The 14,181-nt window shown below is 38.7% G+C and overlaps 1 protein-coding gene across 3 annotated transcripts in view; it reads right to left on the reverse strand.

Moving 5' to 3' along the window:
• Positions 1-14,181, reverse strand: part of SMIM14 (small integral membrane protein 14) — a 61,095-nt gene that overhangs the window by 32,565 nt on the left and 14,349 nt on the right. Inside the window, exons 2-3 of one of the 3 annotated variants that reach the window (XM_070791320.1) lie at positions 10,186-10,483; positions 25-134 (exon numbers count right to left, since the gene is read on the reverse strand). In XM_070791320.1, coding sequence (XP_070647421.1) covers positions 25-134; positions 10,186-10,321 — 246 coding nt within the window. In that variant the 5' untranslated portion in view covers positions 10,322-10,483. Of the gene's footprint in view, positions 1-24; positions 135-5,834; positions 5,907-10,185; positions 10,484-14,181 lie in introns of all 3 variants that reach the window. The other 2 variants (XM_019962611.2, XM_019962610.2) reach the window with 2 other exon arrangements.

A 14,181-nucleotide genomic window follows, 5' to 3' on the forward strand; every position in this document is an offset into this window, starting at 1 on the left:
AGAGGACTGTCCTGTTCATCTCACCAGATTGATCAGCCTTCTCATCGCATGTTCATGAGAGCAAACACATTCACAGGGATCGAATCCACCTTCTGCCATGATTACCCAGCTTGATTTAACTTGACTGTTTAAATCTAGGAGGAAGGAAAAAATATTATAAGACTGCTATTCAGAGTTACTCTTTCTCTTGAGCTATGAAGAATTCATGTTATGTATAGATTCATAATAGTTCTCTTTATAGTTCAAGTTTATTGACATATCTATGAATTACTATTCTTGAATTATGAATCTATACAAATGACTGGCTACCACTTTACCATCAGACTGATTTTCTATAAATACAAAAGTCTTCATATACTCTCTCTACTGGTCCCACCTGTGAAGATGCTGTTGCTAGAGCCCTATTCTGCTTAATCACCTAATCCTTTAACTTTGTTAGCCTCAGCACTGCTATGGACTGAATGTTTGTGCCAACCGCTGTGCTCCCCCCAGACTCTTACGTTGAAGCTTTAATCCCCAAGGTGATGGTATCTGGAGGTAGGATGGTTGGATGGCACCTCAACTCCATGGACATTAGTTTGAGCGAACTCCAGGAGATAGTGAAGGGCAGGGAAGCCTGGCATGCTGCAGTCCATGGGGTCACATAGAGTTGAACATGACTGAGTGACTAAACCACCACCACTACCTTTGGGAGGTAAGGTTATCAGAGTAGAGCTCGTATAAAACAGGATCAGTGCCCTTAAAGACGAGACATGATATCTCTTTCTTTGACATGTGAAGATACAGCAAGAAGGCATCCATCTACACAAGGAGGAAGAGATTCCTCACCAGACACCTGAGTCACAGGCCTCCCAAAGTCCAGAACTGTGAGAAATCAATGTTGTTTAAGCCACTCAGTTTGTGCTGTTTTACTAAAGCAGCCTAAGCTGTGTCAAATGGAGAAGAAAATGGCAACCCAATCCAGTATTCCTGCCAGTGTAATCTCATGGACAGAGAAGCCTAGCAGGCTACAGCCCACGGGGTCACAAAGATTTGGAAATGACTTAGCAACTGAACAACAACAGTAAAGCTATGTCTACTTTGCAGTCTTCATCCTACCAGGAAAGTCCTCTGAAAGAAAAGAAAAAATGAGTTATCTAAAATGATATCCATGTCAGGGGGAGGGGGGAAGAGGGGCATGAATTAACAAGACAATAGCCAGGAACGGCTGGAAGATGTTGAAAAACAAGAGTAACAAGTGAGGAGATTTGTCCAAGATGGCAGGGTAGAAGGACGTCCCTCTTCTCGTGAGAGCACTGAAATCACAACCATCGACAGGAAGACACTGGAACCCACCAAAAAAAAGATACCTGACATCCAAAGACACAGGAGAAGCCATGATGAGATGGCAGGAGGGGCACAATTATGATAAAATCAAATCCTAAAACTGCCAGGTAGGTGATGTGCAAACTGGAGAACAATTACGCCACTGATGTTCTCCCACTGTAATGAAGGTTCTGAGCCCCACATCAGGGTTCGCATCCTGGGGGGGTCTGGCAACAGGACTAGGAATCCCCAGAGAATCTGACTTTGAAGGTCTGCTGGATTTGATTATAGAACTTACACAGGATGGGGGAAAGCAGAGACTCCTTCATGGAGGACACATAAAGTCTTGTGCATAGCAGGACCCAGAGGAAAGCAGCAGTGACCACGGAGGCTGAAGCAAGCCTATCTGCTAGTGCTGGCAGGTCTGCAGAGGCAAGGGGCGGCTGTGGCTGACTGCCAGCAACAAGGGCACTGACAGCAGCAGTTTGGGGAAGCACATCTGGGTGGAAGCCCTTTTAGGGGCCACCAACAGCCCCACCCGGAGAAGGCAATGGCACCCCACTCCAGTACTCTTGCCTGGAAAATCCCATGGATGGAGGGGCCTGGTGGGACGCAGTCCATGGGGTCGCTAAGAGTCAGGCAAGACTCAGCAACTTCACTTTCACTTTTCACTTTCCTGCACTGGAAAAGGCAATGGCAACCCACTCCGGTGTTCTTGCCTGGAGAATCCCAGGGACGGGGGAGCCTCGTGGGCTGCCATCTATGGGGTCGCACAGAGTCGGACACGACTGAAGCGACTTAGCAGCAGCAGCAGCAGCAACAGTCCCACCATACAGCTGTAAGCTCCAGTGCTGGGTCACCTCAGGCCAAACAATGATCAGGGAGGGAACACAGCTCCACCCATCAGCAGACAAACGGATTCAAGTTTTATTAAACTTGCCACCCCTACCCACCACCAGTCCCTCCCATCAGGGAAGCTCGTACAAGCTTTTAGATAGACTCATCCACCAGAAAGCAGACAGAAGCAGCAAGAACTACTACAACCTGCAGCCTGCAGAACCAACCCTCCAATCTCAGAAAGTCAGACAGGCAGAAAAGGCAGAGGATTACATCCCAGATGAAGGAACATGATAAAACCCCAGAAAAACAACTACATTAAGTGGAGACAGGCAACCTTGCAGAAAAAGAATTCAGGATAATGATGATGAACACAATCCAGGATCTTGGAAAATGAATGGGGGCAAAGTCTATGAAGATTTAAGAAATGTTCAACTAAGACCTGGAAGAACTAAAGAGCAGTACATCAAATCACTGGGGGAAACATAAGCTATTCCGTAAACAGTGTTGGGGAAAGCTGACTCCTTATCCTCATTCCTAAAACAAAACAAATTCTAGATGCAGGAGCAATTTAACTTTTTAAAGTGAGGCCACACACACAAATAGTAACCAGAGCAATGGATCAGAACAGAACGTTGGCAAACTGACCTATGATTTTACCAGAATTTTGAATGTAATAACGGTGGTACTTGATTTATTTTTAGAATATTTATAAAAGTTATTCTTAGAAATACTCTATCTAGACACATATGTATTACTTGAATTTATTTTTTATAACAACTTCACTGAGATAAATCACAATACTATACAGTTCAAGTGCTGAAAATGTACTATTCAATATTTAGTATATTCTCAGAACGGTGCAATCATTGCCACAGTTTTAAAACATTTCATAACTCCAAAATGAAACCTTTACCCATTAGCAGTCACTCTTCACTTTCCTCTCTTCCTCCCAGTACTAGGTAATCACTAACTGGCTTTCTGTCCCCATGAATTTGCCTATTATGAACAATTCATGTAAATGAAATCATACACTATATGGTCCTTTGTTATTTGAATTCTTTAACCAAGAATTACTTGTTATTTATGGACAAGCAAATTAAAGACACTTTAGCCCATAAAGCAGAGAAGTCAATGCTACCCCACTCCAGTACTCTTGCCTGGAAAATCCCATGGATGGAGGAGCCTGGTAGGCTGCCGTCCATGGGGTCGCTAAAACTCAGACACGACTCAGCAACCTGACTTTCACTTTTCACTTTCATGCATTGGAGAAGGAAATGGCAACCCACTCTAGTGTTCTTGCCTGGAGAATCCCAGGGACGGGGGAGCCTGGTGGGCTGCCGTCTATGGGGTCGCACAGAGTCGGACACGACTGAAGTGACTTAGCATAGCATTAGCCCATAAAGAATCCATCCGCAATGCAGAAGATGCAGGTTTGATCCGATCCCTGGGTCGGGTAGATCCCCTGGAAGAGGAAATGGTAACCTACTGCAGCATTCTTGCCTGGGAGATCCCATGACAGGCTACAGTCCATGGGGTTGCAAAGAGTCAGACATGATTGAGCAACTAATGCTTTCACTTTTCATTCTAAAAAACAAACTTCAAAGGACTACTGTGTTGTTGGAAAAGACTCTTGAGAGTCCCTTGGACTGCAAGGAGATCAAACCAGTCAATCCTAAAGGAAATCAATCCTGAATATTCATTGGAAGGACTGATGCTGCAGTTGAAGCTTCAACAGTTTGACCACCTGATGCGAAAAGATGACTCATTAGAAAAGACCCTGATGCTGGGAAAGACTGAAGGCAGGAGAAGGGGATGACAGAGGACGAGATGGCTGGATGGCATAACTGACTCAATAGACATGAGTTTGAGCAAGCTTCAGGAGATGGTGAAAGACAGGGAAATCCGGCATGCTGCAGTCTATGGGGTTGCAAAAAGTTGGATGTGACTGAGCAACTGAACAACAACTGTGTTATCATATGCCACAGTGGTAGTAATCCAAAATATAGTTTTCTATGAGAGATTATATATCCAAAAGTTTGATTCACCACACTGAAGATGGTGACTGCAGCCATGAAATTAAAAGACGCTTACTCCCTGGAAGGAAAGTTATGACTAACCTAGATAGCATATTCAAAAGCAGAGACATTACTTTGCCAACAAAGGTCTGTCTAGTCAAGGCTATGGTCTTTCCTGTGGTCATGTATGGATGTGAGAGTTGGACTGTGAAGAAGGCTGAGTGCCGAAGAATTGATGCTTTTGAACTGTGGTGTTGGAGAAGACTCTTGAGAGTCCCTTGGACTGCAAGGAGATCCAACCAGTCCATTCTGAAGGAGATCAGCCCTGGGATTTCTTTGGAGGGAATGATGCTAAAGCTGAAACTCCAGTACTTTGGCCACCTCATGCAAAGAGTTGACTCATTGGAAAAGACTCTGATGCTGGGAGGGATTGGGGGCAGGAGGAGAAGGGGACGACAGAGGATGAGATGGCTGCATGGCATCACTGACTTGATGGACGTGAGTCTGAGTGAACTCCGGGAGTTGGTGATGGACAGGGAGGCCTGGCATGCTGCGATTCATGGGGTCGAAAGGAGTCGGACACAACTGAGCGACTGATCTGATCTGATTTTGTCACTGAGAAAAGTTTCCTAGTTTACTGTCTGAGCTTTCTTAGTAAAAATGAGCCAAAATCTTCAGCTCTGTTTCTTGAAAGGTGCCATTTTAAACCATGGACTATTTAGAAATGGTAAAATAGCTGTCTATTTCTTTAAAGTACAATGCATACATAAAGGACTGGAAGAAAATACATTAAATTTAATGAGTGATCAGTTCTGGAGAGGAGAATATAATTTGGAGGACAGACATTCATTTTGTTAATTTTTAAACATTTCTTAATAATGACTATGTACATATATATGAAAACTTTTAAAATATAGAAAAAATTAAAAAGTCACAATATATAACCACAACCAGGTCACTGGGATGAATGTAGAAGAACGTAATTCCAAGAAACTATAAAGGATCAGTAATTTTGACAGTTAAAGTGATATTCATTACTATAAGCCAAAAATACACTGTGAAGACAAAGAACTTAAAAAAAAAAACACCTTCAACACGTATCAGGGTTAATTTCCTTACTTTACAGATAGTTCTGAAAAATCAGTATGAAAATGGCAATCTAACAGATAAAAGGAGCAAAGAGCATGTTCACAAGGAAAAGAGAACCAATAAGCAACTACAAAATGGAACAAGTGCAAATCTAAACATCACTTTTACCAGAAAATTGGAAATTTTACATGAATGACTTAGATATCCATATCCAAATAAACATGCAAAATTTTTGTATAAGGATGTCCACTGCAATGTTTTTCATAAGAGCAAAAAGTATTAATTCAAAGTGTTTATCCATGTAGCTCTAATTAAATAAACAATAGTATGAGTAGATGAAGTCCTATACAGCTGTTGAAAAGAATGAGTCAATTTTCTATGTGATGATTTGGGGAAACATCCAAGATACACTGAGGTGAAATCAAGTGGCATAACAGTCAGGGAAAACCTATTTCCCATCTAGTATCTTCTTGCCTGAGCTAAGGGAAGTGGGTTTGGGGAGGGGAAGCGGAGTTCAAGGCAACCTAAGCTGGACAGTCTTACTCTCCAGAAGGTAGGAAATATCAAATACAAACTCTGACTTACTTCAGTTTTGTCTGAGGCCACTCTGTGTCCATATGTTCTTTTAATTGATAAGCTTTCGATGTAGAGAAAACCCTGAAAATAAACATAATTTACCCTTATGTGTACATAAAGTTCAGCCTTGGAAGTCTAAAGGGCTCGGATTGTGCTGGGTGTGGACATACGCAATATCCGCAAATACGGGTCCTTCCTCCTGCCCTCTCAGTGCCTTGCCAGGCCAATACAATGTTGGTTGAAATTAAAAGATATAACCGTAAGTTTTTTTTAAATAAAATTCAAATACTAAAAGTCCAATGTCTATCCAGTTCTATAGTCCCTTAACACAGAAATACTCTAAGAAAGTGCTATCAAACTGACTTTTATAAAATGAAAGGAGACTTGTTTTTTAGCATCTATCAAAATTATAAAACAGCTATTTTTAGGTCTCTTTAATCTATTTGATTTACAAAATTAGACTCCACCACTACCCACCCCTCCAGACAAAAACACAGCTTGGGGGCAGGAGCCCATTTTAGTCATCACTCTGTCTCTATAAACACCTCCCTCTTTGCTTAAGCCACAACAATGAACAAGTATTCTTTAATTTTGGACAATGTTTATTTTCTCTGTATCTATATATGCCAGGAACATGTAAATCAACTAGAATTTAAAAGTATCTGCTGGTCTTAATTAGCCGCCAGTAAAATACGAAAATGCATTTACAAATAGGACATTCCTCAATAGTGCAATGCTTCTGTGGAAATTTCTGTATGTAAGCTTGAGCTGTTCTATGTACTATTTTCAGTTAAGAGTTTCCACTTTAAAATTACTTAAAAAAAAAAAGAATGGAAACAGTTATCTTTTGGCTAGGACTTCAGAACAAGCACCAATGCACATCAGCAGCTGAGTACTAGAGCAAAAACTACCCGATTCCACCCCATATTTAAACCCCTTGGTGGCCAAAGACATTAAGAAGCTGCTCTACCCTGGGCAAGACACAACTGGGCTACTGCATCAGAATTCTGGTAAATCGGCCGAGAAGAGCCCTTTCATAGAAAGTAACTTAAAACAATGCTTTTGCTTTTCATGTTTCAGAGGAGTTATTCGCCTCCTCAATACACTTCCCTAATGTGAGAACAATGCTAAATAATGTCAAAGTTATGGGTTTGACCCTTGAAGACAACCAGTTTTACTCCAATTGGTCACAAAAGGCCAAAGTCATACAAAATAAGAACAGTGTTCTGAAGAAGTTCAAAATAATCTAGGACAGGAGAGAAGTAAATACGGCACAGAAGAAATAGAAGTGGCCATGAGTTGATAATTACTGAAGTTGAGTGATAGATACAAGAGAGCTTTTATACATTTCTACTTTCTTCTATTTTAGGATTTGCCATAACAAGCATTTAACTTATATACCACATCAGTATTTTCCCACTATAATGAATATTTGTGATATTATGACTGGGTGTAAATTAAGCAACAGTTTACAGATGACTTTTTAATGCAGTATAAAGGACAAAACATATCTAAAGCTCTCAAACCATCCACTCTTCAACAACTCTCAGTACAGGACAGCAGTAAAATAATCCACTCAGTATGCTGGGAGGGCAAACACAATTTCCCATATTCCTCAGATCCGGGTCATTTCCTCCACCAACTACAACTAATAAACCTTCCCCAGTAGACTTCAGCTGTAGTTAAATTGGTTGAGTCATCCTGTTTCCGTATGTGCTGAAGGAATTTTCCAGTGCTGTTAACCAATTTACTATCTGCGGTTAGAACCTTAAACACTCTAGCTCACGCTAGGTAGGTTTAATTTACCTTAGTTCATCTTTGGGGAGTCAAATTCAATTGCCTGTTTATAACTTTGGAACAGATGAAAAAAGTAGACACTACTTTTCTATTACTGTGTTTTTTAGAATTATGCTATGGAATTGCATGCTTATATACAGGATTGATTCTTTAGGAAATAAAACTTTTTAAAAGTGGTTCCTGCTTAGGCCAAACACTCTTAGTAGCAAATATTTGTAAAACAGCAACATTATTAGTGTTACATATTTAGTATCAGTGGTACCCCCTGGAAGCACAGAGTAAAATGGCAAATGTCAACCTTCCCATTTCTTGCTTCCCAATTCTCCACCCTTTCCCCAGATGTACCATAGCTAACAGTCAAGTGTGACTACATTCAGGTCTTTTTATATGTATTTATATCCTTTTAAATATATATACACACACATCATTTTGGTAGGTTTTAGGAGATCATATTATACATGTGCTGCAGCTTGCTTTTGGGTAACGTAAGTCTTGAAGACCTTTCAATATATAAAGCTCTACTTTATTCTTTTTAATGGTTACATAATACTCCAAAACATGAACACACAATCTTAGCATTTCTTTAGTAAAGATAATTTAGGGCCTTTCCAACATTTGTTACTATAATGTTGCAACAAATATCTCTGCGCCCATATTTTGTAGGACTAAGTTAAAAAAAAAAAGAAGAAGAAATTTCTAAGTCTAAAGGCATTCACAAAAAGCCTTTACCAATTTCAATTCTATCAGAAGCACATAGTACATATTACTAATTGCACAGCATGGTAGTTAGCAATTCATACAATGTTACCATCACTAATAGTATAACAATACTTAGATATACCAAAAAAACCTTTTTTTGCCAGAATGTCAGGCCCCAAAATATGTCTCATTGCTTTTATTACCCATGTAATGAGGCTGCACATCTTTTCAAGTTATTTCTTCTTTTTCAAACTCTTTTTGTCTAGTTGATTTTAGGAGCTCTTTATATTATTGAGTATTAATCCATTATATCACAGTAAGATTAAGAATGTGTTATAGGTTATTTGCTTCCTTTTCTTCTAGGAATCTAGAAGATCTTCTAGGAATCTACAAAGCCAGATTTGTACGGGTCTCAGTTCAGTTCAGTCGCTCAGTTGTGTCCGACTCTTTGCGACCCCATGAATTGCAACACGCCAGGCCTCCCTGTCCATCACCAACTTCCGGAGTTCACTCAAACTCATATCCATCGAGTCGGTGATGCCATCCAGCCATCTTATCCTCTGTCATTCCCTTTTCCTCCTGCCCCCAATCCCTCCCAGCATCAGAGTCTTTTCCAATGAGTCAACTCTCCCATGAGGTGGCCAAAGTATTGGAGTTTCAGCTTCAACTTCAGTCCTTCCAAAGAACACCCAGGACTGATCTCCTTCAGAATGGACTGGTTGGATCTCCTTGCAGTCCAAGGGACTCTCAAGAGTCTTCTCCAACACCACAGTTCAAAAGCATCAATTCTTCGGCGCTCAGCTTTCTTCACAGTCCAACTCTCACATCCATACATGACTACTGGAAAAACCATAGCCTTGACTAGACGGACCTTTGTTGGCAAAGTAATGTTTCTGCTTTTGAATATGCTATCTAGGTTTGTCATAACTTTCCTTCCAAGGAGTAAGCATCTTTTAATTTCATGGCTGCAGTCACCATCTGCAGTGATTCTGGAGCCCAAAAAAATAAAGTCTGACACTGTTTCCCCATCTATTTGCCATGGAGTGATGGGACCCGATGCCATGATCTTCGTTTTCTGAATGTTGAGCTTTAAGCCAACTTTTTCACTCTCCTCTTTCACTTTCGTCAAAAGGCTTTTTAGTTCCTCTTCACTTTCTGCCATAATGGTGGTGTCATCTGCATATCTGAGGTTATTGATATTTCTCCCAGCAATCTTGATTTTAGCTTGTGCTTCTTCCAGCCCAGCATTTCTCATGATGTACTCTGCATATAAGGGTCTATTTCCATTTAAATATTTATTTATTAGACTGTTAGCTAAAGAGTTAACAGAACTGTAAACCGTAGAAAAATAGATCTAAAATCCCAAGAGCAATTAAAAATAACATCCAATGACACTGTGAAATATTAGGAGAGTACTCTCATTTTCTTTAATGCTGTAACTAACACACTATCTTCTTCCAGGAACAAGCTGGAAGAACTGAAGGGTAACCATAAACCCTTGATTTTCTTTTAACAATTTTACTTCAGCTATTTTACTTTGGAATTATTTGTTACTGTCATAATTGTTAAGGACTAAAAGGAAGTAAAAAAAATAAAATAAAATGTCTTCCAAGCCTAAAAATTTAGGTGGGAAGGCCTTTATATATTTGCATATGTGTGAGAGTTCATCTTGGTTTCTCTGACAGAAGAAACTATTTGGTTTGAATATATCTTTGCAAGAAGCTATTATCACCTACGTTTCTTTTCTAAGAAATTATACTTTTTTAAAAAGAGGGTATTTTACAATATCTAGGGGTAATAAAAATTCCCAAAACATACTAAAATGTTAACATAGATTTCAAGAATATAAAAGTTAATCTCATACTTTTGTAATAAACTGCTGTTGCTGCTGCTGCGTCACTGCAGTCATGTCTGACTCTGTGCAACCCCACAGATGGTAGTCCACCAGGTTCCCCCGTCCCTGGGATTCTCCAGGTAAGAACGCTGGAGTGGGTTGCCATTTCCTTCTCCAATGCATGAAAGTGAAAAATGAAAGTGAAGTCGCTCAGTCAGATCCGACTCTTAGCGACACCATGGACTTCAGCCTACCAGGCTCCTCCGTTCATGGGATTTTCCAGTCAAGTAGTACTGGAGTGGGTTGCCATTGTCTTCTCCATAATACACTGCAAAATAGTAAATATTTATAAAGTATAACATAAAAGTACTTTTAACACAAAATGCTTAGGAGAACCAGTCATGAATTTTAAAAGCAAATAATTCATATGCTAGACTAACCCACAAAGAGTTCTCACATTAATTTGGAATGGAATTACCATTAGATGACTTTTACCTAAAATGGCCTTACTTCTTTACTTCTTGCTTTACCAATGGCTGCCAAATTTCCTTATCATATATACAGGTAAATGCAACGAGGAAAAAATTTTAAAAGAATACAACAGGAAGAATGATGTGATCATAAGATATGAATAAAAGACAAACCCCTGAAGATGATTAAAAATGAAGGACCAGTAAGCAAAATGTAAACAAATCTCTTAAGTCTCTAAGAGAAAAAGGAGTTAAAATAGCTAAGAGAGTCTCTAAAAGACATTTAAAATAAGTAAAGACCAAGGGAAAAGATAATTCCCAAAAGAGGTGCTACAGCTAATTAACAAACATTTTAAAAGGTCACCCTAACTAGTAAAATAAATGCAAATTAAAACGTAAACTTTCACCTAAAAAAACCCCAAAAAAGTACTATGAAAGTTTGGTCATGCATTGCTAGTCCTCCAGTTAACGGCCATAACCCTTCTGGAGTTTAATTTAGCAATATGTACCACTGACTCAATGGACGTGAGTCTGGGTGAACTCCGGGAGTTGGTGATGGACAGGGAGTCCTGGCGTGCTGCGATTCATGGGGTCGAAAAGAGTCGGACACGACTGAGCGACTGATCTGATCTGATCTGATCACGAACTATAAAAATTCTATCAATGACATGTGTGTTATCTATGGTTTGCTTTAAAATACTCCCACAAAGGGAGAGGAAAGTAGGAGGGAAAGGGACAAATCTTACTTATAAAATTCCAAGTAGTATTAGATTTATCATGCTCTGGGAGGTAAAGCTTAATCCTACCCCACCCTTAAACATGGACTAGATTTCCTGACTCCCTTCTAAAGGACAGAATTCAGAAAAAGGTAACTTTACAGTAGAAAAACCTATCAAACACTCTCTTAACCACAAGATCAAGGTAAGCCTACAAAACAGAGGAGACAGACTAATATTACTTCCAGGCGATCCTAGGAAAGTCCTTATAAATGATAAAAAGAAATTGACTATTACTGATTTTACTTATCTTAAATTAGTAATATTGAGTAATATAATATTTTCTTTATATTTCTATTTATTTATTTATTGGCTGCGTCACACAACCTGTGGGCTCTCAGTTCCTCAACCAGGGATCCAACTGGCATCCCCTACAGCGGAAGCATGGAGTCTTAACTACGGGACCATCAAGGAAGTCCTGGGTAACGTACTATTAATTCCACCAACATTTATTGTCCTCCAGAAACATTTTGGGATCGCCCTCCTTGAAATCCTACCAAGAAGTTTATAAATTAATATTGCTTTGAAGCAAGTACTGTGCATTACGCTTCCCTGGTAGCTAAGATGGTAGAGAAACCGCCTGCAATGCAGGAGACCTGGGGTGGATCCCGGGGTGGGGAAGATCGCCTGGAGAAGGCAATGGCTACCCAAGGCATTTCTGTCCTTCCATGCAAACATTTTAAACAACAAAATGTCAGCTTATCCTTGGATTCAATCTTGGATTCAATACTCTCTAAAAAAAAAAAAAAAAATCAAAAGAAGAAAAAAATAAGAGCAATCATTTCTAAGAACCTCGAAATACCGAAACTTGACTTTTCCTTTATTTTTCTCAAGATTGAATTATAAAAATATGTACCCTTATTTAACCTCCATACTCTTGCCAATCTCTCATTTCCCCTCTTCTTCAATAAAGGTTAGTTCCCTGCTCCTGCTTCCAAGAGCAATATTACTAAGAAATTCATATCCCTTATAAGAGATGAGTCAGAAACCCAGTATGCTCAATACGAAATTCTTGTGGTTAAGGGGGGAAAAGTATGTAGAAGTATTATGTGGCCAGCATTTAAGTCTACGGGAGAAGTACCAGTTCTGTTAAGGTTATCAGATGTTTTTTCTTGTTTTCCTAATTTTCTATATTTTATTTTTTAAATTGAATCACATATTTACATATGGGTATGCAAATCTGTCACATATATGTAAACACAGATACATGTAAACAAAAGATTCTATCCAAAATAAATACTAAAGGTTGATGCCAAACTTCCTTCCATTAATAACTTAAAGATAAATTTTCTTCTATGGACACTCGCCAATCATTTAAAACCATAAGAATTTAGTATTCAAAAATGATGTGACTGGTGGCCCAAGTGTCTAAGGGACAGAAAACTTGTCACTGTATACTGCCTTTGTGTCTTCTGAGTGATTCAAAAAATATTAACTTTTCAAAAGAATAACTTTACTGTAAGCATCCTGTTCTTCCCATACCAGAACCATTTGCTCTAGGGACAAATAATTACATCTCAACTTTCCTCTTGAACTGAACATGCTAAATTATCTTAAGCACACTATCTGACCTTCCATCATCACTGAATTTGTTAGCTAGCATTAAGCATAAAAAATGGTATTCTAAACTCTGTAAATATATGTGTTACAAAGTAAACCAAATCCCATTATTAGTGAGAAATAACCAAGTATATAAACAGACCATACAATGGATATTTCTAAAGTCAGCCTTTGCCCTAAATCTGAGGTAATCATTCTTTATAGTATACTAAAGACTAAGAACCACTGGTCTAGATATATAAAAACCTGTTTCTGGATTAAGATACGTGAAAACTTGTCTCTGGATTGGAAAGTACGTAAGACTATACCCTCTGGCTCAGGGTGTAGCCAGTTTTCAATGTTTTACCTTTCCCTTCCTCTACTCATCCTCTGGTGGAAGTATTAACAGTTAAAGAGGATCAAAATGCTGTAACAACGAGTATGCTGGTATAATGTTTTGGTAACATCTGGTCAATTGAGTTTAAAATAAAAGCAAATGGGAATTCATTTTAAAAATACACATATAACAAGGAAAATAAAGGAAAACAGATGAGAACTAGACTAGGTTTTTTTTTAAGTGTTTTCCCAAGACTCAGAATCAAAGACATCTGGATACATTTCATAGATGGGAAGCAGAAAAAAGGGTGGAGGGAGGAGAGAGATAAGCGATAATATTAAAACTCAGTAAACAGGAAAACAATTCCTTTTTCTAGAATTTTCTGAACATACCAACCACAAAGTGTATTTATATATCAAAACTTGAATTACAAATAAATGAGGGGATCAACAGTTTAATAAATGCTAGGAATGTACAAAGTACATGCTAAGAATGCCTTCTAGCAATTAAGGAAAAAAAAAACCCTAAGTGATTCTAGAAGACAAATTTAGGTGAGTATTTGATCTTTAATGGCAGAACAATGAAAAATATCAACAAACTTACAACATAATATATGCATTAAAAAATCTCAAATACAATTACAACAGCCAAAGAATAGGGGAAAAAAAATCACACTCCACTAATATGATAAGCAAAGATTTCTTAATAACATAGAACATATACAAACAGATTCTTAAAGTGGGAACTGCACTGGAGATTACAAACTATAATTTCATGGCAATATGAATTCAGAAATTAAAAAATGTTCATGCCCTTTGAATAATTCCACTTCTAAGGTTCTATCATTTTTTTTTTAATCTGAAATACAAAGACCTATGTACTAAGATTGTTATCACAGCTTTAT

Source organism: Bos indicus, chromosome 6 (assembly GCF_029378745.1).
Source record: "Bos indicus isolate NIAB-ARS_2022 breed Sahiwal x Tharparkar chromosome 6, NIAB-ARS_B.indTharparkar_mat_pri_1.0, whole genome shotgun sequence".
Taxonomy (NCBI): domain Eukaryota; kingdom Metazoa; phylum Chordata; class Mammalia; order Artiodactyla; family Bovidae; genus Bos; species Bos indicus.